Here is a 24,232-nt window from a genome sequence, read left to right on the forward strand (position 1 = left end):
GAGGATGGGCTTGCCGCAGAGGCTGTACTGGTAGCCAGGCGCGAAGCGGTCGACTGGGTTGGTGCGCACACCAAAGAGCGCGACGTAGCCGACAACAACGGTCACGACGATCCAGTGGATGTTTTGGATGTACGCTTCGGGGATCGAGACGCCTTGGACCTTGACGAGGTCGTTGTAGTAGAACGTGAACGCAAGACCACCGCCGACGCCGGCAATCGACCATGCCGTGAGGATAAAGCCGTGGAGCGCGCCGATGTTGTAGGCGCCAAACATGTCGGTGAGGAACGCGGGAATCGTGCCAAAGCCGCCGCCGTAGCACAACGTCAGCACCCAGATCTCGGCGCGGAAGCTGCCATAATCCAAGTCGCGCATGATGCTGGGCATCGTAAGCAAAATGGTCATCTGGATCGTGAGTGTACAAAAGAAAATGATCTTGCGCGCGAACGGCGGGTTGAGCTTGAACGCGCGGGCAAGGACGTCCGAGACCATGGGCACGCAGAGGCGGCCGCAGCAGTTGAAGGCGCCGTTGATCGCAACGACGGTCGCGGCTTCGTCGGGCGTTTGCTTGAAGATCTCGGTCACCATCGACGAGAGGCGCGAGAGCGCGACGAGGCCAAAGACGATGTTGCCCGCGAGCATAAAGTACATGAAGAAAAAGTCGGCCGAGAGGAGGCAGTCGATGAGCTTGAGGCTCTTGACGTTCTTGTAGTTGTCCTGGTGAAGGTCGTGGAAGGTCGCGTGCACTTCGCGCCCGTGCGCTTCCGAGAGCTCAGTGTACTGCGCTACATGGCCGTCGTCGTGCTTGGGCGACTCGGCAAGCTTCGAGTCGTCGTAGAGCTTGCTCGACTCTTGGACGCCGTGGATGTCCATGCCCCCCGCGGTGAAGCCCGGCGGTGGCGTACGCATGACAACTGCGCAGCAAAACATGAGGACCGACATAAGGACACCGAGGAAGAGAAGCGAGGCGGGCAGACCAAACGCTTTTGCGGCCGGAAGGTACACCTTGCCCCAGACAATCGAGCCAGCACCGAAGCCGCCGACCGCGAATCCGGCTGCCGTCCCGCGCATGTCGGGGAACCACTTCTGGAGCGCCGAGACGGGCGAGATGTAGTTGATGCCCAGGCCAAAGCCCGTGACGAGGCCGTAGCCAATGTAGACGCCGATAATGGACTTGGACCAGAGCGAGATGGCGGCGATGACGTAGCCCGAGAGGAACATAGAGACGCCGAGGAAGAGGCCGCGGCGCGGTCCGTTGCGCTCAAGCCATGGACCAAGGACCGCGGCCGTGCTACCGAGGACGCCGCACGCCACGTAAAAGGTGTAGACGGCCTTCCCAGCCTTGGCGTCGTTGTAGATGTACGTGTCGAACGGGACGTTGTAGATCGACCACGAATAGAGCGAGCCGCAGCAGAACTGACAGAGGAACGACGCCGCAAAGAGGTACCAGCGGTTAAACGCGATCGCCTTGAGCGTCAGGAACCGGTTGCCGCAGAGCGGAATACAAACGAGGTACTTTTCCGCCTCGATTTCCTCCGGCGTTTTCGGCGGCGGGACGACCGTCCAGTGACGCTGGAAGCAAGCGGTGATTGCCGAGCTCATTCTTTTGATGCGCAGAAGAGAGGCAAAAGCAAAATGAGTTTGCAGCCAGGCGCCACCAGTTTGGGCAAGTAGCAATCGATTCTGCGCTCGAGAAGATACCCCACAGCCCATGCAGAGGCAAAATTGCTGACCTTGCCCAGCTCGATCTGTCGATAAGGCACTCGACGTGAAGCAAGCTCAAAGCGTATCTGACTGTTTGTTTGCGGGGGCTCGCAACAGAAAGCAAAGCTACTCCATGGGCATGCCGTCGCGACAAGACGAGTATCCCAGTTGCATCACGACAATCCCCCGCATTCGACTTTCACACTTGCAGGGGCTCGTAACACCAATTGTAGAGCGTCGAGCGAACTTTTCACGATCGGAGAACCGGATTCTAGATCTCGCCTGCTCTACTCGCCTCACTGCACCTGAGGTCCATGAAGCCAGCACGCCTTTGCCCCTGAGCAAACCTTCCATTGGAAAACAGCGCTACCATATTGCGGAATCTGGTGTTGTGTTGGGAAACGATCCTTATTCAAACTGCATTATGATCACGTATCATTCGAGGCCCGGAAACAGCTTGCGCTGTAGCAAGGGTCAATGACCCATGGCAATAGCCAGTGCGCTGCGAGCAATTCTAGTCGTCCAGATTCGACGAAGCTTTGCGTGGGTCGACCCACTTCTCCGCCGCAGGGAACCAGTGGTAGTGGTTAAAGCGCTGAATAGGTGTCTCTTTCCGACGAATAGTTGGGGCAAGCTGCGCAAATAGGTTTTCAAAACATTTCTAGCCGCCAAGTCTCCCACACATGCTGCGCCCCCGAAGCCGGCGTCCCCGACATGTCCGGGCTCGGCTATAAGCTTCGCGCGCGAAGTGGGATCCTGCGACGCAATTGAATCATTCAGATACTTCGCAAAACAGCCTCGCGCCACCACAACGCAGCTGACGTCCTATTAATATTGGTCAGTAATCGAGCGAGTCGAGTACATTGTGAGCACAAATTGGCCCCGTTCGGTGTGCCGAGGGTCAATCAACAAATCATTTGAATCGAACGTTGGTTGTGCCAAGGCCGGCATGTCCACTGTGCCACCTTCTGTTTCGACAGAGGTTTCGTGCTTGACGCGCATGAACTGTGGGTTCAAATCCTAAATGAGACCCTCGCTGTCTTTCCATTGGCGCTGGCCCCTCCATCAGACAGAGCGGAAACTATATTGCACAAGCCACCGTGCGCCACAGGTGCTCATGAAGAAAAATGGGCGTATTAGGTTCTGCAGCTCATCTCACAACCCAGAGCCATGATTCAGAGCTGTGTCTCACAGCCGTTTCAGATGTTAGCCTCCTCAGATTGTGCGGCCATCAGCGCTACGTGAAGACGAGATGCGGTCCTTCCTTAGATGTGGTATTGTAATATGCCACGCACCATTCGACCGACCCCATTTGAGCTCTCTATGCTCAAATTTGTGGTATTTGTCTCGTCCGCAATCTGGTACTTGGATGGACGACGTGTAGTAACAGGCGAGGACTACCACTGTGAAGACGCATAGCGTACACACCACGCGCATGCGCAGAATGCATTACCGCAGCAACCGGTACGTCACCGAACGCGTTGCACTCAAAACAGCTTGTCGCGTCTGGGTATGTCTGGCTCAGGACAAGACCAGCTGGACTAGGCCCGCCAAACGTATCTTGGTCATATTTGCATTTACCAGCAACAACTCACATGAAGTCGATTCTTGCTTTGCTCGCGCTCGTGCCGCTTGCGACGATGGCCAAGTCTGTGCCGGACTGGCAAGTGTGCAACTCGGCCACGGACACGTGTGCGTCCAAGGGCTGGGTCTGCTGCGTCGCCGCCGACACCCCCAACTCGAAAACCAAAACGTGCCGCTCGGGTGCCTCGCAGTGCCTCTCGTCCGTCCCCAAGTCGTTTGCTGGCGCCAACAGCTACTTTCTCCATACGCTCGTCGATAGCGACCGGCGCGAGGTGCTCGACCAGCTCAAGGCGAGCGGCTTCAAGACCGTGCGTATCTTTCTCTCGCGGACCGGCGCCAAAACCAAGGGCGCCAACAACGTCGGTGTCAACGACGTCGAGAACCCCGTCGGCAAGTACGACGACTCGATCCTCAAGCTCGTGGACAAGCTCATTCGCGACGTGTACGACCGCAACATGAAGCTCATCATTGCGTTCCACGACCGCTGGTCGCTTGGGTGCTGGGACACGGACGCGTACGTGACCAAGTACAAGTTGCCGACGACGACGAGTTGCCAGCAGCACGCCAACATCGCCAACGACTTTTACACGCGTGGCGACGCCCAGGCCGACTTTGACAACCGCATCAAGCACATCTTGGCGCACCGTAACCCGTACTTCAACAACCGTCCGTGGAGCGAGCTCTCGGAGGCCATAATGGGCTTTGAGCCGCAGAACGAGTCGCAGGGCGGTCTCGAGAGCGGCACCACGATGCCCAACCCGCAGTGGCTCTGCAACCGCGCCAAGACGATCCGCAACGCCGTGTCCAACCGCAAGATCCTCGTCATGTCGGGCGGCGGCACCAACTACGGTGTCTCGCAGCTCACCGAGTACTTCACTTGTCCGGCGCTCGACGTGGTCGCCATCCACTCGTACGAAGGCGCGAACGTCAACAAGCTCAAGTCGGCCGTGCAGCTCGCCAACGTGCACAAGAAGCGCGTCATCTTTGAAGAGTTTGGCGCCTCGGGGAGCAACAAGGCCAGCGGTCTCGCCGCGTACTCGGCGGCGGCCAACGCGGCGGGCGTGCCGTGGATGGTGTGGCAGGTGCTCAAGCCAAGCAACCACGGCGACTTTGAGACGTGGACGGACGAGAAGGACGCGTGGGCCGCACTCGCGAATGCGGCGCGCCAATCGAACGGGCGCAAGGGGGCGTGGTCGTGGCCCGAGCTCAACAAGTAAGATGACAATATGAATGGTGTCATCCGGTTGCATGTGATTGCAATCGTCACTTTCTTTAAGTCGGTCGAATAATATATGGCACGTACTAACTTGAACCTTTTCAAACTCGCATCACTCAGGCGCTCTGGTCGAGCGTGCTGCCACGTCACATGGGATACAAGGGCATTATGAAACGTCGTCGTGCCCGAGCTCAACAAGTAGGATGGCGGAGGACCACTACCCCCGTTCAGACACGGCAAAGTCTCACTACTGCTTGGACTGGTCAGCATTGTTATCAATGAATAATGTGGTAGCGCGTGGCTCTTATCGCCGCGATTGATGCTGTGATGACGTGTCTGGACGTGGTGCGGAATACAAAGCAAGCGAGTCGAGCAATACATAACAGGATCCTGGGCGTGTCGCAGCGCCACGGCCCTTTTTCTCGCCCAGCTGTCGTTTCCGTGGCGTATATTTCGCACAAAGAGACGCTGGTTGAGCTGCGTGGCGGTGGTTTTCGTATTGTATCACTACTTCATTGTATGCCGTATAAAACAAGTGTAAATTAAATTGGTGGCACGAATTGCGTTTGCAGCACCACCTCTTTTTTGCACGAGCGCAAATCGGACGCCGATGCTCAAGCGCACGGGCCATGGCCGCGGGAAGGGCTGGAAGGCCAACGAGGAGCTCGGTACGACGACGCGGTTATGACGAGAGCCATACTCGTGCTCATGCTGCTTGTGCGTAGACCTCCTCGCCTGCGTCAGCGACATCTTGCCCGTCGACACGAACGAGTGGGAGGACGTTGTGATCGCGTACAACTTTCATCGGCAGCGAACCGACCGCCGCGACCTCCAGTCGGTCCGGCGCAAGTACAAGTCGCTGCGCAACATGGCCAGTGGCACAGGTAGCGCTGCATGATGGCGAGGATCAGCGAGCGTACGCGATGGGCTGTAGGAAGTCTCTCGACGCGCCAGCACTCGACCGAGGCCAAACGTATTCAAGACGACATCAACCGCAAGAAGACCATGCTGACGCTCGGTCCTAGCGACGGCAATAATGGCAACAACTTTGCCGCCCCGACAGCGGAAGAGCCTGCGCCCGAAGCCATCGAGCCCCCGGCCGCGCCGCTCGCCAATGTCTACGCAAGCCAAGGGCTCCGTCCCAAGGAGATTGCAGCGTTCAGCAAGCGCGTCCCGAAACGGGGTACGGTGCCACCGAGCCGGCGGCAGATTTTGATTGCGATGCGCAACACAGCGTTGACGCCCGAGGGTGACGACGAAGGCCCACCGGTGCTGCGTCTCGAGTCTCCGGACGCTGCGTACGCGGCCGCCATGGAAGCAACCGAGCCGCTGCCCCGCGCCGTGAGCAATGAGACGCCGCGGCGCTTGGCACCGCTGGCGAAGCGGCCGCGCTCGGAGGTCGAGGACCACGTGCTTTCACGCTTGCTGGCGATGGAAGAGTCGCGAGAGCGCTGGATGCGGGAAATGGAGGAGCGCCGCGAGGCCCGCGAGCGAGAGCGCGACGAGCGCTTTGAAGCGCTGCGCCTCGAGCGCGACGAACGAGACCGCCAGCGCGAAGAGTACCGCGACAAGATGGACGCGCAGCGGGAAGAGCGAGCGGCGCGGCACGACGAGCTCATGGCCATGGTCCTCAACAAACTGTTGCAGCCGGCCGCACCGACGCCGTTTCTACCACGCGAAGGTCCAGCGATTTAACGTATAATCACGTACTAGTACGCGCAAAGCACCGGGTTTTCGATGTTGAGCTCAATTCTGTCGGTCCTTCCAGAGCGCACCAGACAAGAATTCTGCCGAAAATGCGAGCGATGGTCTGCTCACGGAGGGGCCCACGGTCCTGTAGTAAGGCTGATGGCAAGACAGTGTACCAAGAAGAGACACTGGAAGAGACAGAATTTGGTAATTCCTGTAGCATTTGATAGCATCCATTTTGAAAGGTTTTCAACCTTTCACACTTGTGCTGACCGTTACGGAGGAAACGAGCGCCAGGGCAGCATGAGCAGCCCGGCCGGAGCGCCATGGCTCTACCAGAGTCTGCCACCGAGCACGCGGCCACTGCAGCTTGCAGCCAGCGACAAGTACCCTGCACCTGCTCGACGAGCATGCTCATGCCACGCGTAGGCCGCTGTACCTGAACGCAGCGAGCCTCAAGAGTCTCTTCCAGATGGACTCGCCGGGCTTCCAAATGGCCAAGCACCCATTCCTTCAGCCGACGGCCGACCTTCGGCGCAAGCGACTTCAGCACGTCGCTGAGCTGACGCTCCCGCGTCACAAGACGAACCAAGCCGACGACAAGTCGAGCCTCGTGCGCAAGAAGCCGTCCAAGAAACGGGCGCGGCCGACCAAAGCTCGACCACTGGCCGCACCGCTGGTGCTGGACGAGCGCGCGTCGATAGACGATGCGCAGCGTACCGCCCAGGCAGCGCAAATGGGCTTGACTTTAGACGAGTTTAACGCGCTCGAGGCGCAGTTTGGCGGCCACGCCCTCAACCAAAACGAGATGGCCGAGCGGTACCGCGCAGTCTTTGACGAGTACGATACGGACAAGAGCGGGTCCATCTCCCCGGACGAGCTCCGAACGCTCCTCAAAGCCATGGGCGAGGCCGACTTGGACGATGCAGAGATCAACGACATCATTCGCCAGGCCGACGCCGACAACAACGGATCAATCGAGTTCGACGAGTTTATCAACATGATGAAGGCAAGGAAGCGGTAGTACGTCCTCTTTGCTCGCAACAACTAACTGCATTGCGAGCGTAGGCTGCTGGCAGTGGCACAGCACGTCGGTGCGATGGCCAGTGCGTCCAAGTCCACGATGTCGCGCGTTGCCGATGCAGGGTTGCCGCCGCTCAAGGTGGCACCGCAGCGCTCCAAGCGGCATCTCCAGCAGTTCAACGTACCTTTTCTCACCTTCGTAAACTCTCTTCGATATTGTCTCGCCTAGCGGTTCATGGCACGACCGACGCCAAGCTGCTTGCAGGCCGCGGCGCCGACAGATGTGGCCGCGCTGCGTCGCGAGCTTGCATTGTCCGAGTACGGCCTCAAGACGCTCGACATGAAAGGTACTTGCATCTCTGGCACTCGCTGCAGTCGGTTAATGTGTCCCGTAAACGTATCTAGTGCGGGAAGACGTGCAGTGGGTCCAAGCCAACTGCCCCGTCACGTCGCTCAAGGCGCAGCTCTTTTGCCAAAAGTGGGGCGCCGAGAAAATGAACAAGTTTTTTTCGCGCATTTTGCTCAACTTTCAAGCCCGCGCGTTCTACAAGTGGATCGACTACCTCACGTTTATGGCGGCCAAGCTCAAGGCCGACAAGTACCTCAAGGTCAAGGCCGGCGCGCGCCTCCACACGCTCATGCACGCCTGGAAGCACAAGTCGCTCGTCCGCGCCTGGTTTGCGTGGACCCAAGATGCCATGGACCAAGCCCGCAACGAGCGCAATGCAAGTGCCATCGAGATCCAGAAGCGAGCGCGGGGTATGCTCATCCGCGTCGCCCGCCTGCACCATCTCCAGGACGTTGGCGCGATCGCCTTTCAGCGCATCGTACGGGGCCACCTTTGTCGCTGCGCTGTGCGGCGACTCCGCCGACACCGCCTCGAGGTCCAAAGTGCCTCGCTTTTGCAAAAATGCTACCGCGGCTTTGCGGGCCGGCGCCTCGGTCGCCAGCTCTTCCGGGTGCAGGCCATGCACCACGGCGCGATCGTGATCCAGACGGCATTCCGAACATACCAGCAGCGGCTCTTTGCGCGCGAAGTGCTTTTTGTCAAGCGTCAGCACCGCGCTGCCGTCGTCCTGCAGTGCGCAGCACGACGGAAAGCCGCGTACCTCGAAGTGGGCCGGCGCCGTCTCGTGCACCGCAAGGCCAAAGCCACGCGCGACCTCCAGCGCTGCGTGCGCGGCTGGCTCGGGCGGCTGCGCGTGCGTGGCATCCGGCGCCGGCAGAGCGCAGCGATTCAGATTCAGCGTTTCTTTCGGGGCCATCGGGCACGGGTGCGCGTCACGCGCATGCGCCGCGAGAAGGCTGCCAAACGTCTGACGGCCAAGCGCGACCGCGCAGCGCTGCGCCTTCAGGCGTTTTGGCGCGGCGCCACCGGGCGATACGCGTACCACTTGCGCCTGCGCGCAACCCGCGAGCAAGAGCAGCAACTTGCCGCGATGCGGAATGCCAGTGCGATTCGCATCCAGAGTCTCTACCGGGGCTTTCGAGGCCGACGCTACTGCAACGCACTCGATGCGGAGCGAACGCTGCGGCGTCGCCAGCAGCTGCAGCACCGGTCGGCGCTCAAGATCCAGCGACGCTGGCGCGGGCACACGGCGCGACGGGACGTGCACTTGCGGCGGCAGGCCAAAGCAGCGCTCGAGAAGGAAGAGCGTCTCGCAGCCGTCAAGCTTCAGTGCCTCGCGCGGTCCAAGCACGCGCGCAACCAAGCGCGCAAATTGCGCCGCGAGCGCAAGCGCCAGATGCTGCTTCGCCAAGAGCGCGAAGAAGCCGCCGTCTCGATCCAAGCTGCGCTTCGGGGGCATTGGGGGCGGCAGCGCGCCGCCAAGAAGAAGGCGCTCTTTGAAGCGAAAGCGCAGGCGGCGCTCGCCAAGCTCGTGCACGACGCCAAGGAGAACGCGGCGGTTCGTATTCAGTGCTGCATGCGCGGGTACCTCAGTCGAGAAAAGTACCGCGCCCGGCTACGCGAGCACCGGATCAAGGTGGCGGCGCTCAATGCCGCTCAAGAACGCGCCAACGCCGCGATCCGCATCCAGTGCTTCTTACGCAAGCGCAAGGCGGTGCGGATGCTGGCGCTGCGGCGCGCCGAGTTTCAAAAGCGCATCGCGATGCTGGCCACCGAGAAGGCGAGCGACGAGATCGCGCGTCTGCGGCAAGAACAAGAGGTCGAGTTGGCGCAGATGAAGTTGCAGATGCTGCTGGAGAAAGGCGCGATCGAGGCCGAGGCCGCGCGGCTCCGCGCCGAAGTCGAGCAGCAGCGATTGGTGCAGCTCGCAGCGCTCAAGGTCGACGAAGCCGCGCTCGCCAACGAGAAGCTCGCGACGATGCTCGAGCCGTCGCACACGAGCGCTGCGCTCACGCAGCTCCAGGACGCGCGCGAGCTCGAGGCGAAACGCGAAGCGCTCGAGCACGAGCGCCAGCAGCTGGCGTCGGTGGAAGAGAAGCGCCGTCGCGCGGCCGACGAAGCGGCCACGCAACGTGAAGAAGAGACGCGCCTGCGGGTGAGCCAAAACCTCTTGCAGCTCGATACGACCAAGTCCCTCGAGCTCGCGCGCAAGCAGGACGAGCAACTCCAAGCTGCCAAAGCCGTGACCGCCGAAGCTGCCAACCGGGTCGCACGCGAGCGGGCCGCACTCCAGATTCAAGCGTTTGTTCGCGCGAGCTTGAGTCGGAAGCGCCTCAAGCGCATCCAGGAGGACCAAAAGCGGCAGCTCGAAGCGATCAAGGACGTCCAGGAGCGCGCCCTGTTGAAAGCGCGTCTCGAGAAGGAAGAGGTCAAGCGCCGACTGCTCGAGGCGCTCGAGGACGAAGCCCGCGTTCGGGAGCAAGAGGAGCGAGAGCTTGCGCTGGTGCTCGAGCAGAAAAAGATCCGCGAGCAGCAGCGACTCGCGGAGCGCAAGGCCAAAGACGTGGCCGCACGCCGGATCCAGGCGGCGGGCAAAGGCTATGTGGCGCGGCGCCAGGTCAGATCCATGCAAGCCAAGATTGAAGCGGAGCGCAAGCGGCGAGACGCGCAGGCCGCACAAGAAGCCGCAACCGCCGCGGCTGAAGAAGCGGCGGCGGCGGCGCGGGCCGAGGCATTGGCCAGCACAACAAGCGACGACGAGTGGGTCGAGTATTGGGACGAAAACGCGCAGGCGTCGTACTACTTCAACATTCGCACCCAGGAGGCGAGCTGGACCAAGCCGGGCAACACCAACCCCGCCGACGTCGCCGCGCAGCTGCTCAGCTACTCGAATGCAATCTCGACGCAAGACTATACGACCGAGAACGTCGGCGGCTACTACAGCGCGGCGACCAACGAGTATGGTTTCTACGACGAGGCCGGTGTCTACCACTACTATGACGACGGCGCTGCGGCCAGCGGCGGCGACGGCTGGGCGCAGTACGTGGACGAGGCGTCCGGCGCCGCGTACTACTACAACCACTACACAGGCGAGCGCTACTGGGCCTAAGCCACCAATAAGAATATCAGCAAACAACATATTAGAGAGCCCCAGGTGTGCGTTCGAAAGAGTCGGACTAGACCACTTTACGAAACGCAGCGGGCTCGGGCGGCCAGCGATACACCGAGCTACTGGCAGTCGTCGTGCGCGGGGCGTTGAACACCTTGGGCGTCTCGGGCTCTTGGTTGGGGCTGAGAGAAGCGCCCGGCTTGTCCACTTTGGCCTCGAGCCGCGCCAGCCGGTCGTCGAGCTGCGCAAATTTGTCAGCGACGAGCGCTAGAATATCGTCGAGCTTGCTGCAGAGCGTCGCCTCGAGCTACAAGGACGCTTGAGAAGGCGCTCAAGAATGTGACATCGTACTTTGGCCAGAGTGGCATGCATTGCTGGCTCCGGTGGCGTTGGCGCGCGCGTGGGCTGGATCGGGTGCTCGACGCTTGGCTGAATCGGGAGTTCTCTCGGGTACAGCTCGTCGACTGTGTCGTCTTCTTCGTACGTACGTGGCTGCTGCTGCTCTCGTTGAACGTGTGCTTCGACCCAGAACGGCGTCGGTGGCGGAGGCTTCAAGACCGCCTTGTCGACATTCTACGCAGACCAAGCGATTAAGAGATATCGCTCCTGCAAGACTGTGTAGACCTTGTACACGGCACCATCAATGGGTGTCTCCCAGTCGAAAATGGGCGCCTCCGGCTCGGGCTCCGTCTGTGGGGCTGGCACGAGTGGCGACACGTGGTATGCAGGCGGCGACGCGACGTGTCGAACCACACGCGACGGCTTGGTTTGCCCGAGGTTGACACTCTGCCATGTAGGCGGCGCCGGAACCTTGGCGCGATGGTCGACCATTTCGATCGGCGATTGGACGGGACGCGATAGCCGGCCGGCCGGCGCCTTGTCGCTGGGCACCCACACCGACTGCTTTATTCGCTGCTGGCGAAGCCCCTCGACGTGGATCTTGGCAATCTGCTCGAGCATTTCGGCCACAATGATGAGCTTGCGCTCGCGAAACTGAGTCGCCGACAAGAACTGGGCGCTCGTGAGCGATGGAAAGTACCCAAGCTGCTCGCGGGCAAAGCGGAAGACGCCATCGACAAACTTGGCGTCCGTCCGCCCGTAGAGATCGAGGTCCTACTATCGTATTGAGAGAAGCGCCGTAGCGATGGCGACGCACCGCCGCTTGGACGCGCTGTGCCACGTGCCGCGAGTAGTCGAGGAGCGCGTAGTGCAAGACGCGCAGGAGCTCGCGGAGGTGGCTCACGGGCGTGCCTCTGGCGAGCTGCTTGGCAGCATCGTTAACGTCGTGCGGGTACTGGATCGCCTGCAGCTGCCGCCGGACCTTGGTCGCGTTGTTGCTGAGGTCGCCCGTCGCCATGGCCAAGATCTGCGCCCAAACGTCCGCATACACTCGTTGGTCATCCGGATAATTCAAGTTTTTGAAAATCACCGCCTGGTCGGATCGCGAGACGGACGCCATTGTGGCCTCTGCCAACACGCGCCTGGGCCATGGTTCGATCCCCAGCTGCCGCTGCACTTTCTTGGATTTTGAAACCAACATGACCTGAGCCCGTGCGACGGCATGGCACGTCGTACTCTTGACGACCGGCTGGACCACGACCTGGTCGCGTCGGGCCAGCGCTCCTTGAAGAAGTGTTGAATCTGGTCAAATAGACACGTTGCACGCTGCTACGACTCGACGGGACAGACATGCACCAGTGGACTTCAGCATTGCTCAGGGCTCGAATACATGCACCGAGCGCGTTCCTCACGCCGACGAGTCGACGGTTGTTACAACGCCAGATTGGCTATAGTGCACTAAGACACTACGATTACAGCGTCCAACGCAGCCCAGGCTTGACAGAGTAAGATGAGCGCATTCGATGTGCGTTCGTATAGACATGGTCCGGGCACAAAAGAACGAATCATTCTCGTAGCGCGGGTGCAGAGCACGCAGTGTTGAGCTTGATGTTTCGCGTGCGCTCTGCGTCTTTGCCAAAGTGGGAGCCCCAGGTCAGCGACGATAGGCTCCTTGTCGAGGCAGCGCAAGGCGGCGACGCCGCGCAGGTTGCGCTCCTCCTTCAGCGAGGGGCCAACCCGAACGCGGTCGTCGAGGCAATGGCTTCTTGGCGCTCACGGCTCGTACTCAACCCCGTGCTTGCTTAGGCTACAATGCCGTTGCTGCAAGCTGCATTCCAGGGCAACGCTGCGATCGTCGACCTCCTCCTTCGCGCAAACGCCAACCCGCGTACTGCAGACGAGGTACGTCGCTGATTTCGTTCCTACAGGTGTCGAGCTTGCATAGAACGGGTGGACGCCTCTGCACGTCGCAGCCCAAAACGGGTTTGCCAAGGTCGTCTCGCTCCTCCTCACTGCCGATGTTGATCCGAACCAAGCCACGCGCGTATGTTGTCGCAACTGTACCAGTATCTCAGGGCTCTCTAGGCTGGCTGGACTCCTCTCTTTGCGGCGGCGCACTTTGGCCACAGCACGATCGTGTCGATGCTGCTGGCTGCCGGAGCCGATGTCAACCAAGCCGAGCTTGTACTGGCTGCGTCTTCAGTGACGTTGTATAAAGCACGTATTGTGGTAGAGCGGGCGAACGCCGCTGTGGGCAGCGGCGCTTAGCGGTCGCAGCATCATTGCATCGCAGCTCCTTGGCGCCAACGCCAACGTCAACAAGGCCATGCGCGTAACCATCGCATTCATCAACGACACATTTGACTGACGTCAACTCTGGGATGATCCATAGCTGGGGCACACGCCGTTGTACGTGGCGGCGCAGAACGGTCACTCGGTTGTCGTGTCGCTCTTGCTCAGTGCCAATGCAGACGTCAACGCATGCCGCGAGGTGCGCGAGAGATTCTGGTTGGAGCTCATTGACACTATAGGGAGAGGCGACCGCGCTCTTCATTGCGGCGCACAACGGACACTCGAGCGTCGTCAAGCTGCTGTTGCACGCGCGGGCGAGCGTCTCGAAATGCACGAGCGTAGGGTCTTTCGGGTTGCGTTTCTCTGACCTCTGGAACAGGAAGGCGCGACGCCTCTCTTCATTGCCGCGCAGAACGGACACGCGCGGTGCACGGCGCTGCTATTGCGAGCCCACGCCAAGCCCAATCAGCCCAAGAGCGTACGACGACCTCGTGTTGTAGCACCGGCGTAAGCTTTGTGGCTAGGACGGCGCGACACCCTTGTACATTGCGGCGCAGTGCGGCCATCTCGATGTCATGCGCCTTCTCGTCGAGGCCCATGCGGATGTCAACAAGGCGGACCTTGTACCGTCGCTGCGCTCAACGCATATCGCTGATATGGCAGTAGAAAGGCGAGTCGCCGCTGTGGGTGGCGGCCGAGATGGGTCAAGAAGCCGTCGTGAAGCTGCTCGTGGACGCCCAAGCCGACATCAACCAATGTGACAAGGTAGAGAGCTGGCTTTGGCGGGCTGAAGTCCAAAGCAGCGTGCAATAGAATGGCTCGACGCCGCTCTTTGTGGCCGCCAAGCGAGGACACGAAGGCGTCGTCTCGGCACTGCTGAAAGCCAAGGCAAACTTTGAGTTGCGCAATGCGGTACGATTTGGATTTGCGCAATAAAGACAACAGGTTGTCATGTCTTTTGTAGACCGGAAAAACGCCGCTCATGATTGCGGTTCGTAAAAAGCACAAGCGCATTGTGGAGCTCCTCTTCCGCGCCGCGCTCGTGAGTAAAAAGATCTTGTAATTGTAGTGTACATTCCGTGAATGGAAAAGACCATAAATGTCTTCCGTTTATCCTGTGTCGACGACAGCCTTGCTGGATCGAGCCAGCGACAAGATACCAAAATCTCGCTTCCGATTGGTCAAAATTGATGGAAATCAGAGGCCGTCAACGAAATATCTTGTTTGCGTTTCGATTGTCGCAATGGAGACGCCCCGGACGAGGTACCTTGGCCTCATGCGCATCGTCTCGATCGTTCCCGTCACGTGCATGCTGCTTTTCGCGTCGCTCAACTGGCGCCTCGTGCTCGACTACGTGTGCATGGACCGGGAAGCGCTCTTCATTGTCCGGCGGTGGACGCTGCCGGCGCCGGCGCCGACACCGTTCTCGACCAAAACGCGCTACGACGCTGCGCTGCCGTTCGAGCCTCAAAGCCTCGACGACCTGCGCTCGCTGCCGCAGTGCAAGCTCGTGCAGATGAATGCGCTCCTCCGCCATGGCACGCGGTACCCCATGGCGCCCGAGTTTGCCAAAATGCAAGACGTGCTCGTCTGGCTCCAGTCGACGTTCCATGACGATGTGCCAGGCTGGCTCCAAGCCTACAACTTTAGCTACGACGCGCATGCAGCTGAAGGACTGGCGCCTGCAGGTATCCACGAGCTCACCGGTCTCGGGCAGCGCGCCGGTCGCCTCGCCGACCTCGTCGGCTTGTCGCGCGACTATACCCCCGAGCGCTACGTCATCGAGCACACGCACGTCGCCCGGACAAAAGCGAGCGCCATTGCGTATGTGTAAGCGCTCGAATTGCTCTTGCTAAGCGTCTCGATAGCTTTGCAAACGCCTACTTTACGAATGCGTCGTCCGTGGCCTACGTCGTCAAGCCCGCCGGCGAGGTTGAACATCTTCGTATCGCAACTCCAAGTGCACACGCGGTATGATGTAGGACATTGAGTTGCGCTTCTTTGACAACTGCCCGCGCTACTTGCGCGACGTGCGCAACAACAAGACGGCCATGACGATTGAAACCAAACGCTTTGAAGCATCGGCGCGCGCCCAAGAGCTTCTCACCGAGCTGCACCGGTCGCTGCAGTTGCCACCGACCGCGCCGCTCTCGTTCAGTGAGCTCAAGACCATCTACGACGCGTGCTCGTAGGCGTTGCCCTAGTTGGCAGTGAGTTCTGATTCTGTCGTAGGTACGAGGTGGCGCTCTTCCACGACCGACGCACGTGGTGCCGCCTCTTCTCGGCCAAGGCGCTGGGACTCCTTGACTTTCACGCCGACTTAAAAAAGTACTACGAGTGCGGCACGGGCTATGCGATTGATTATGCGATCGCAGCGCCGCTCCTGGCGCACATGCTGCGCACGATGGAGGCCGCCGCTTCGAACCCGTCGTCGGGCGTCGTCGGCTATTTTCGATTTGCGCACGCCGAGACATTGCTTCCGCTCGTGTGCCTCCTCGGCCTCTGCACCGACACCAAGTTACGAGCCGCCTTTGACGACGACGAGATCGCGCAACGGGTCTTTCGCGTCGCTGCCATCTCGCCCTTCGGTGGCAACGTGGCCTTTCACCTGTTTGCGTGCGGCGGCGAACACCGCGTCCAGCTGCTTTTGAACGAGCGGCTCGTACGTCTGCCGAGCTGTGGCGAGAAAGGGTACTGCACGCTGCCCGAGCTTCGCACCATCTACGCCACAGCGCTGACGTTCAACTTTACAGAGCACTGCCGCGTCTAAGTCGAAGCATCGGCTCTTCTTTATTGCGCGTCCCCGCTCGCCAGGAATTGAACCGGCATCAGCTCCATTTAATGCTGTATGATGTACTTTGTTCGGTCCTATAATGGCTCGATGCTTATCAGCTCTACTTCCACTCGGGGTAGAACAGAGATGGTATCGACAACTTTAACAGGATCCAAGGACGTTGGCCCCGTCCCCATGCTATCCTCTCTAGCAGCTGAACACTTTATGGCGGCGGAACACACACGTCCGCTTATATATTTCGTATTGGACTTGCTGTTCGGCTCGTCAGCACGAGTGTGATGCGCAATGGACGCTCGCCATGTGATGGGCATCACTTCCATCGCGACTTCTCCATTTCGTCTCTTATTTTGCCCTGGCCTTTTTATCGCTAATCAATAAAGAGTGATAAAATAGGCAAATATAAAAGAGACAGAGACGAGACATGCTCTTCCGATTATCCGGCCGTAACCGGATGACCCAACCGCGGTTATTTATACAGGCCATGGCGTCGACGTCGGGGTGTGACGAGATGGAGGGCCATCTGCACGTCCGCGCCAAGACGCTCAACGTGTGGAAGAAGCGCCGCTTCGTGCTCACGGGCTCCACGCTGCAGTACTTTTCCATCGCGCCTGAGACCAACAAGCCCAAGACCATCTCGAGTCTCGCGCTCAGCAGCCTCTCGAAGGCCAAGGCCAAGCTCTCCAAGCCAACCAAGACCACCGACCGCATGTACGACCTCGCCGGCTGCAGCATCAAGACCGTGCACGAGTACTTGTCGAGTCGGCCGTTCACGTTCCAGGTCGCGTCGCCCGCCTTTTTCCTGCTCTTGCACGCCGACTCGATGGAAGAAATGAGCGCGTGGATTCGGAGCCTCCGCGCTGCGGCGCCGCAAATCGACCGCCTTCCGTTCGCTTCGCCCACGAACTTCTTGTCGCCAACCTCGACAATGATCAAGGTTGCGGCGCAGTCGAGCGACGACGACATCTTTGAGTTTGGGATCGCAACCGCCATGGACATTATCACGTGCCTCCAGCATGGCCGCTTCTGCAGCGACCGCCTCGTCATCTACAGCTCGACGTTTCTCGGAAAGAAACAGCTCGCGCGCGGGAGCGTTCTCATTGCGGTCAACGGCCACTCGGTCATCGAGTGCAGCTCGAAAGACGTGCACACGAAGCTCACGTCCCTCGCACTGCCCTCGACGCTGCAGTTTCTCCGCTGTCGGCCCAAAGCCGGCGTCCTCCGTTCCCAGTCGTACGAGTCGCTCGGCTCGATGCTCAAGCTCACAACAAGCGGTACAGCACTCATGGGCTGGCGCGACGTCGCCTGTGAAATCGACGGGGACCTATTTGTCTGCGCCCGCTTCCTCTCAACCGCCACGCTCGCGATGGCCAAGTGGAGTCAATCGATTTTGCCCTCCGACAGCTCGACGGGCGGCAGCAATAGCTCTTTGTCGTTGCCGGAGCGACCTGTCTCGGCGTCCAAAGCCAACGTACCGTTGGCCGGCTGCTCCGTGCGCCTCGTCCACGAAGTGCTGGCCGGCCGCCCGTTCTGCTTCTTGCTGTCGCATTCGCCCACGAATGCCCAACAAGAAGTACCTCTCCTCTTCCAAGCGAGCTCGCAGGAAGACATGCTGCAGTGGCTCGGCGCGCTCGTCCATGCGATCGACTTGGCCAACGGCGTCGTCGTCGGTGGCGGCGTCAACTGCAGTCCGCTACCAACCTCGATGCAAGCCACGCACTCAACTATGTTTTTCCCGCCCGAGACGAACGAACAGACGACGAACCCGAGCCTCACACGCGCGCTCCACGCCCAAGGCGACTTGATCTTTGAAAAGCCGGTCGTGCCCATGGTGACCAACGACGAGCTCGTCCGCCTCCTCCTCTTTTGCCAGCAAGAAGCGCGGTACACCGAGGCGCTGCAGGTGCTTTTGCAAGAGCCCGCGGCGCGAAGTACGTACTGGCCGCAGCTCTTTGCGTGGGGCCTCGCCTCGCCCAGCGTCTCGACGCTCGACCAACTCGAAGCGCTCGTCCACCTCCCAATCTCCGACGAGTATGTACCTATATATTGTCACTAGAAAACACACCAAATTGTACATTTTGAACTAGGGACGCAGTCCAGCTTCAAAAGGACGTGCCGCGGACAGCGTCGTGGATGGCATCGTCGGAAGGCGCGCCGCTCAACACAGTGCAAGCGCCGCCCGAGCGGCTCACGTCCTTGCACCGGATTCTGCATGCGTTCATTGCGTCGACGCACGTGCAGTACCTCCAGGGCATGAACGGCATCGCGTTCCTCCTCCTCGAGCTCTGGGACGGCGACGAGGTGCGCGTGTACCAGTACTTGGAAGCGATGGTGCACCACATCTTGCCATCGATCTTTGACGCAAGCGACGAAGTGAGCGCGCTCGTGCAGACAGGTCAGCACCTCGAGAGCATGATGCGCATGTACCTCCCGACGCTCACGGCTGTCTTTGACGACGTCGGCCTGCCCGTGTTCCTACTCGCTTACAAGTGGTTTCCAACGCTCTTCTCGGACGTGTCGCTCCAAGCCAACCGCAAGCACAATCAACTCCAGTACGATACGCTCTTGTGTATCTGGGACATTTGCCTCCTCATGGGCATCGAAGGCATGTACTGCGTCTCCATGGCACTCTTCGCAAGCGCTGAGCCTTCGATCCGCGCGCTCGGTAGCGGCTGTTTGGCCGAGGAGGTCTCGCACGCGTTCATCCAAGTGCTCTCGACGCTCTCCCGTGACGACCTCATGCTGCACGTGTCCGAAGTGATTGAAACGTGCCGCCACCCGCTCTTGCTGCAGTGGCGCAACGCCCACCACCGCCGCGTGCACCGACCGATTCGCGTCAAGGACCTCGATACCGGTCAGGTGTTTGGTGTCGAAGGCGCCCACTTGTACCCGCTCGAGCACGCCGAGCCGCAGTAAACTCGGTGCTCGACCAATCGAAATTAAAAAAGGAGTACAACATTGTCAAATTGTCTTTTAGCTCGCTTTTTGCACTCAACTTTCAGGGCGCACGTGGTGAAACTTGTCGAAATCGATCGTGACGCCGCCGCGCGAGGTGTTGCGAGAGACGCACGTGTCAAAGACGCAGTGCCACTGCAGATCGTGCAACGTGTACGAATAGCGCGCCTGCGCAAGGTATCAATCTTTCAATCTTTCAACATGGCTGCGTACCTGCATTGTATTGGACGTCGTGCTGTCTTCGCCCTCGAGGATCACGAGCACTTCGAGCTCCGACGTCGCCAAGTGCCGACGGATCTGCTCTTCGGTTGGCGCCGACGGTTCAACCGCGCCGTGCTCGTAGTCGCGGTTACCGTTCTCGTGGTCAATCGCGCGCTGGCATGGGTCTATGCAGGAGACACGATCGCGTTGAATGCTTCGGCGAGGGTCGGTAAATACCCGGGAACCCGGGGCACGTCGAGGCGTAGTAGTCTCTCGGGAGGCACTCGCGCGGGAAGAGCGGGCTCCACTGGTCAATGCGGTGCACCTATCCACCCCACTCACGCCCGCTCTTAGGCAGCGATTGCTTTGTACCACGAGCTGCGGGAGCGCCATGAGGAGGTAGGCACCAATGTCGTCGTCCGGCTGCTGCAGCCGCATGTGGTGCGTCTGAAACAGCGCTTCTTCCGTGCCGTCCGGTGCAATCTCGTGGCGAATGCCATAGCACCGGACATGGGCCTCGACGAGCTAGTCCAGTGCTGCTGCTCGCCTGCAAGCGTATAGAAGCAAGTTGCTACCTGGTGCTTCCGGCGTTCGCACACTTGAAACATGAGGTAGTAGCTGCCGCGGATCTTGCGAATGACCGCGTCCTTGGAGAAGACGATCGAGAGCGCGCGCGTCTAGCCAAATGACGCGTTGAGCGTCATGAGATCGACGTCGCCACGTACGTCGGCGCGCGAGAAGCGAACAAAGAACATGCCAATGAGAATCGAATCCAGAAAGATGCCGGCAAACGACTAGGCCACCGTCCGACTAACTATAAAGAAGGACAGTAGAAGAGAGTACCTCCATCGTCAGCAGAAACGCCATCGAGCCACAGCCGCCGTAAAAAATGTCGTCGGACGGCGCGCCATACCCAATCGTCATCTGTCATGAGGTTGGAGGGACAGTAGCAGAGTAGGTGGCCGCGTACAATGGTTTCCACCGAGAAGATGTAGGCTTCGGTGAGGCTCGTAATCCCGACATGGCATTCCGGGTCCTTGAGCGACACGGTCTGGTACGCAAGCGCGAAGAAGAAGATGACGAAAGCATACTAGACTGCGATTTTGGCATGTGCGCTAGTGTGGCTGTACGTACAACGACAAAGACGGCCGTGACGAGGCGCACGGTGCGCGTGTTGATGACCGTGTGGTACAAGTCGTCCCAGTAGATCTGGCGCCACGAGCCCCCGACGCGCTCAATACTAGCATATTGCGAGATTGCACTTCGCGTTGGGCGATAAGCATGCCACTTACTTGTACTTGCCAAAGGACATTTGGCCGAGGAGGCCGTACTGGCTCTCGGGAATCGCGTGGTCGCCGCCGCGATCAAGGAACCGCGTCGTCTGGCGAGGTCCTTGCTTGTGCGTCGGCAGAAGCGGCTGGGCCGCGCCTATCGATTTGCCCATCGAAATGTGATCGCAACTGCCTTCTCTTTCTCGTCGCTTACTCGATTCCATTATACTATACAGAGATTCAGTAGTGCGTATCTTTCGTCAACCGACATTCTCAAATAAGCAACAATCTAAGTCTTTTCTTCCTTCTTACTCCATAACTACACTAGCTCGTCCCGTGAGGCGCGCGCGTGGCGCCTACAACTCGACGGTGCGTCCTGCTTTGCGCAATAGCGTGTCCCGGCGCAGCTGCCGAATCACACTCCGAAGCGCATGGACTGTGGACTGCGCTTGCTGGTCGCCGAGGAGGCCTTGCACCCGCGGGTGCCCGAGCTGGTCCTCGACCGCCATGATCATTTGCACAAACGCCTCGTCGCCGACCCACGGCGTCGGCGGCGGCGGGTCCAAGAGCGAGTTCGTGGGCGAGTCGAGACGGAGCGACGGCGCGTGGAGGAGCTCGTCAATGTCGCGCTGGATCTCCTCGCGGAGCACGCGCGAGTCGTTGTCGTCGATCGCCATCCACTCGACAATCTCGGTCGAGATTTCGCCGTACGTCGCGTTGAGCGATATGCACGAGAGCATCGCACACATGTCGTGGACGATGTGGCACTCCTTGTGGTCGCTCATGCGGTCCAGACCCGGCACGAGCGTCGAGAGCGCCCAGCTGTTTTGAATCGTGTCGCGCGACAGCGACTCCCACGCCGCCTTGATCGTGACCATCGCGTCAAAGAGGTGCGGCGACCGGCCGTACGCAATGCCAGCCGCGCCCTTGGGCACGAGCATCCGCGCCTTTTGCTCGAGCTCCAGCCGCTTTTGGTCGCCGAGCGAGAGGACCGAAATCAAGTCGGAAAAGATCGCAAACTTGAACTCTTTCTTGAGCGCGTCGATAATGCCGAGGTTCATGGGCTGGAAGCGCGAGCCCATGTTGAGCGGCACAAACATCGACGTGACTTGGTCAATGGCAAACTCCATGTTCTGGGCGCCGTGCTCGAGCAGGAGCAAGACCGGCTCGTTCGTGCGGAGCTTGACCTCGGGCATAAAGACGTTTTGGCACCAATGGTTGAAGATGGTCGAGTCCATCCACGCCTTCACTTGGGACGCGTAGTGGATTGGCAGCGACTTGTAACCCGCCGAGACGGGCGACTTTTCCTTGCCGACCATGAGAATCGGAATCTTGTGCGTGCCCGTCGCGTTCGTGCAAACGACGAGCGTGACGCGCTCCATCTTGCGCTGCGTCACTTCCGCGCTCTCAAACGGACAGAGCACGTTGTAGGACGGCACGAGCTGGTAGAAAAGACTCGTCTCGCACATGTTGTAGATGCGGTCGGGCGAGTATTGCAAAATCTTTTCGCGGAGCTGCTTCATTTGCAGCTGCAGATCCATGTTGCTGAGGCTGTTGACGTACTGGCCCGGGCTCGTCGTCGGGTGCGGCGGCAGGTTGAAGCGCGAACAAAACTTGTTGTACCATGCGACCGACGGCTTGTACTCGGTGGCCGGGTACTTTTCCGCGAGCTCCTTTGCCTTGCGCTGGATGAGCGACGGCGCGACCATGACGTTGCGCGACTGGAGCGCCGTGACCCAGCCGTAAAGCTCCGAGTCAAACGTCGACGTGACCTCCATGTGCAGTGGCGCTGGCGGTGGCTTCTTGCGCTCGGGACGCGCGGCCGACGATGTGCTCGGAAGCGGCCCCGTGGGCAGCCCCGTGCCCGCGACGCGCTCGAGAATTTTGTCTTTTTTCTGCAGCAGCTGCCGGATCGCGGCCTCCGAGATGTTGTAGCGTCGGCCGAGCTCGACCTTCTTGATCGTCGGGTCGCGCTCGACGGCGCGGATGATGTCGATGCGCTGCTTGTCATTGAGGCGTAGCTTGCCCTTCCGGCCACCGCGGCCGAGGTTCGCCGTCGGTATCGGCGGCTGGCCCGTCGGCAAGATGTTGGCCGGGATCTCCTCGATGCCGGTCGGTCTGTCGTCATGGCTGTTGGGGTTGGACTTGAGGTATCGGTCGAGGATCGCGTCCTTCTTCTGGAGGAGCTGGCGGATGGCCGCCTCCGTGATGTTGTAGCGCCGACCGAGCTCGACGTTCTTGAGCGTCGGATCCCGCTCGACAGCGCGGATGATGTCGATGCGTTGCTGGTCCGTGAGCCGATGGCGCTCCTTCTTGATGCCCTTGGCGTCTCCGGACCCGGCCCCTTGCGCGTTCATGCTGCCTTCGACGGTCCGAAAACTTCGGGGCAATATCCAAATACTTCGAACGGCTCGAAGTAAACACTGGTTGCACAGTTGAGCTCGCCTAAGTGCGCTCCAAAGAACTGGCACTTTGCGTGCAAAAGTGCGAGCTTTGTCAATCGCACTTAGCAGGGACCATTCAAGTTTTCAAATGCATCGCCGATCGTCAGGACGACCAGGCGCAAGCATGCTCCAAGCGACGAGCCAGTCGGTCAATGGACCATTCCCGGAGGCGGTCTCGACTGCGTACATAAGCCTAACGGCTGAATCGCCCGCGCCGTCGGGGCGATGATTCTACCCTTCGAGATCTGTTGCGACCGGCATGCGGTAGAAAGGCCACCGTCAAGGACGTGCGAGAGAGCCGAGCTGCTTCGCCCGGAAAAAGCGAGTAAGTACTGATAGTCGAGTACTTATAGCAGTGTGAACGCCGCTCATTGGACATCGATGCCATTAGCTGTCGTCGCTGTGACGCATGGAGTACGTCGTAGACGCGCCTGCGTGTCGTGCTGGCGGTTGTAGTGAAGTCCATCACATCGAGGAGAAAACAATCGAAGCTGGTCATGCAAAGTCAAATATAATCGAAAAAGCTACGAGTGGTGTCTACTTGTATGCGAGTTCGGCAATCGACGAGCTCCAGTCCGGTGCGTTCTCAAAGCCGTTGCGGCCAAAGTTGTAGTCTTGGATCGTTGCTTGGAGCTCGGCGCGCGTCGTCATGACAAATGGACCGTACTGCTCGATGGGCTCGTTGATGGGCTTGCCGCTGAGCACGACGCACTGCATGTCGCCCGTGGTCTCGAGCGTGACGCCGTCTTCGTTGCCGTCCGCCGAGAGCAAAACCACCGAGTGCGGCTCGACGCGCGTGCCACCGATGGAGCCTTCGCCCGAGATGATATACACGAACGCATTGTGGTCCTTCGGCAGCGCATGCGAGTGCGACGCTGCGCCGGAAAAGATAAAGTGGACGTACGTGATCGGGACGTTGGTAAAGACGTTGGCGGTCGCGCCCATGGCTTGGCCCGCAATCACGATCGCCTCGACGTTACCTTCCTTGACGCGCGGGAGACCCTTGGCCGGAATCTCCTGGTATTTCGGCTCGGTCATCTTGAGCGACTTGGGCAAATTGAGCCAGAGCTGGAGGCCAATCGCGGGCTTGTTGCGGCTCGCAGGCATCTCCGAGTGGACAATACCGCGGCCAGGGCACATCCACTGGAGGTCGCCGGGCGCGAGCTCGCCGCGGTGGCCGCAAAAGTCTTCGTGGAGCATCATGCCGGGCGAGTGCGGCAAGAGGTACGTGATGGTCTCAAAGCCGCGGTGCGGGTGGTCGGGAAACC

At 60.0% G+C, this 24,232-nt stretch overlaps 10 protein-coding genes across 10 annotated transcripts in view; 6 read left to right on the top strand and 4 right to left on the bottom strand.

Moving 5' to 3' along the window:
* SDRG_01585 (hypothetical protein) overlaps window positions 1-1,599 on the bottom strand; it is a gene marked incomplete at both ends in the record, with an annotated part of 1,887 nt that extends 288 nt beyond the window's left edge. Inside the window, one exon of the mRNA XM_008607119.1 lies at window positions 29-1,599. Within this exon, the coding sequence (XP_008605341.1) occupies window positions 29-1,599 (1,571 nt within the window). The remainder of the gene's footprint in view (window positions 1-28) is intronic.
* A 1,682-nt stretch (window positions 1,600-3,281) lies between these two features.
* SDRG_01586 (hypothetical protein) lies at window positions 3,282-4,613 on the top strand. Its single transcript, XM_008607120.1, has one exon. The coding sequence runs from the start codon at window positions 3,297-3,299 to the stop codon at window positions 4,500-4,502; it is 1,206 nt and encodes a 401-aa protein (XP_008605342.1). The 5' UTR covers window positions 3,282-3,296; the 3' UTR covers window positions 4,503-4,613.
* Window positions 4,614-5,072: 459 nt separating this feature from the next.
* Window positions 5,073-6,251, top strand: SDRG_01587 (hypothetical protein). The gene is made up of 3 exons (XM_008607121.1): window positions 5,073-5,169; window positions 5,227-5,385; window positions 5,436-6,251. Exons 1-3 carry the CDS (start codon window positions 5,112-5,114, stop codon window positions 6,194-6,196), a joined length of 978 nt encoding a protein of 325 aa, XP_008605343.1. The 5' UTR covers window positions 5,073-5,111; the 3' UTR covers window positions 6,197-6,251.
* A 213-nt stretch (window positions 6,252-6,464) lies between these two features.
* On the top strand, window positions 6,465-10,715 carry SDRG_01588 (hypothetical protein). The gene is made up of 5 exons (XM_008607122.1): window positions 6,465-6,576; window positions 6,620-7,210; window positions 7,259-7,394; window positions 7,443-7,560; window positions 7,619-10,715. Exons 1-5 carry the CDS (start codon window positions 6,494-6,496, stop codon window positions 10,669-10,671), a joined length of 3,981 nt encoding a protein of 1,326 aa, XP_008605344.1. The 5' UTR covers window positions 6,465-6,493; the 3' UTR covers window positions 10,672-10,715.
* Window positions 10,681-12,074, bottom strand: SDRG_01589 (hypothetical protein). The gene is made up of 4 exons (XM_008607123.1): window positions 11,828-12,074; window positions 11,296-11,784; window positions 11,023-11,244; window positions 10,681-10,978 (listed from the first exon to the last, which is right to left on the bottom strand). Exons 1-4 carry the CDS (start codon window positions 12,026-12,028, stop codon window positions 10,739-10,741), a joined length of 1,152 nt encoding a protein of 383 aa, XP_008605345.1. The 5' UTR covers window positions 12,029-12,074; the 3' UTR covers window positions 10,681-10,738.
* Window positions 12,075-12,085: 11 nt separating this feature from the next.
* Window positions 12,086-14,401, top strand: SDRG_01590 (hypothetical protein). Its single transcript, XM_008607124.1, has 12 exons — window positions 12,086-12,765; window positions 12,817-12,912; window positions 12,956-13,054; window positions 13,096-13,194; window positions 13,244-13,342; window positions 13,403-13,501; window positions 13,542-13,640; window positions 13,682-13,780; window positions 13,827-13,925; window positions 13,969-14,067; window positions 14,116-14,214; window positions 14,267-14,401. Exons 1-12 carry the CDS (start codon window positions 12,619-12,621, stop codon window positions 14,363-14,365), a joined length of 1,233 nt encoding a protein of 410 aa, XP_008605346.1. The 5' UTR covers window positions 12,086-12,618; the 3' UTR covers window positions 14,366-14,401.
* Window positions 14,402-14,524: 123 nt separating this feature from the next.
* On the top strand, window positions 14,525-16,258 carry SDRG_01591 (hypothetical protein). The gene is made up of 4 exons (XM_008607125.1): window positions 14,525-15,126; window positions 15,171-15,234; window positions 15,285-15,490; window positions 15,535-16,258. The coding sequence occupies exons 1-4, from the start codon at window positions 14,546-14,548 to the stop codon at window positions 16,070-16,072; spliced, it is 1,389 nt and encodes a 462-aa protein (XP_008605347.1). The 5' UTR covers window positions 14,525-14,545; the 3' UTR covers window positions 16,073-16,258.
* Window positions 16,259-16,574: 316 nt separating this feature from the next.
* Window positions 16,575-19,069, top strand: SDRG_01592 (hypothetical protein). Its single transcript, XM_008607126.1, has 2 exons — window positions 16,575-18,124; window positions 18,181-19,069. Exons 1-2 carry the CDS (start codon window positions 16,578-16,580, stop codon window positions 19,007-19,009), a joined length of 2,376 nt encoding a protein of 791 aa, XP_008605348.1. The 5' UTR covers window positions 16,575-16,577; the 3' UTR covers window positions 19,010-19,069.
* SDRG_01593 (hypothetical protein) lies at window positions 19,039-20,729 on the bottom strand. The gene is made up of 10 exons (XM_008607127.1): window positions 20,542-20,729; window positions 20,384-20,489; window positions 20,220-20,339; window positions 20,093-20,173; window positions 19,975-20,043; window positions 19,825-19,926; window positions 19,622-19,774; window positions 19,487-19,574; window positions 19,262-19,434; window positions 19,039-19,216 (listed from the first exon to the last, which is right to left on the bottom strand). Exons 1-10 carry the CDS (start codon window positions 20,691-20,693, stop codon window positions 19,085-19,087), a joined length of 1,176 nt encoding a protein of 391 aa, XP_008605349.1. The 5' UTR covers window positions 20,694-20,729; the 3' UTR covers window positions 19,039-19,084.
* A 2,705-nt stretch (window positions 20,730-23,434) lies between these two features.
* Window positions 23,435-24,167, bottom strand: SDRG_01594 (hypothetical protein; the record flags this gene model as incomplete). The annotated part of the gene is made up of 1 exon (XM_008607128.1): window positions 23,435-24,167. The coding sequence occupies one exon, from the start codon at window positions 24,165-24,167 to the stop codon at window positions 23,502-23,504; it is 666 nt and encodes a 221-aa protein (XP_008605350.1). The 3' UTR covers window positions 23,435-23,501.
* Between the last annotated feature and the right edge of the window lie 65 nt (window positions 24,168-24,232).

Source organism: Saprolegnia diclina (assembly GCF_000281045.1).
Source record: "Saprolegnia diclina VS20 unplaced genomic scaffold supercont1.3, whole genome shotgun sequence".
NCBI lineage: Eukaryota > Oomycota > Saprolegniomycetes > Saprolegniales > Saprolegniaceae > Saprolegnia > Saprolegnia diclina.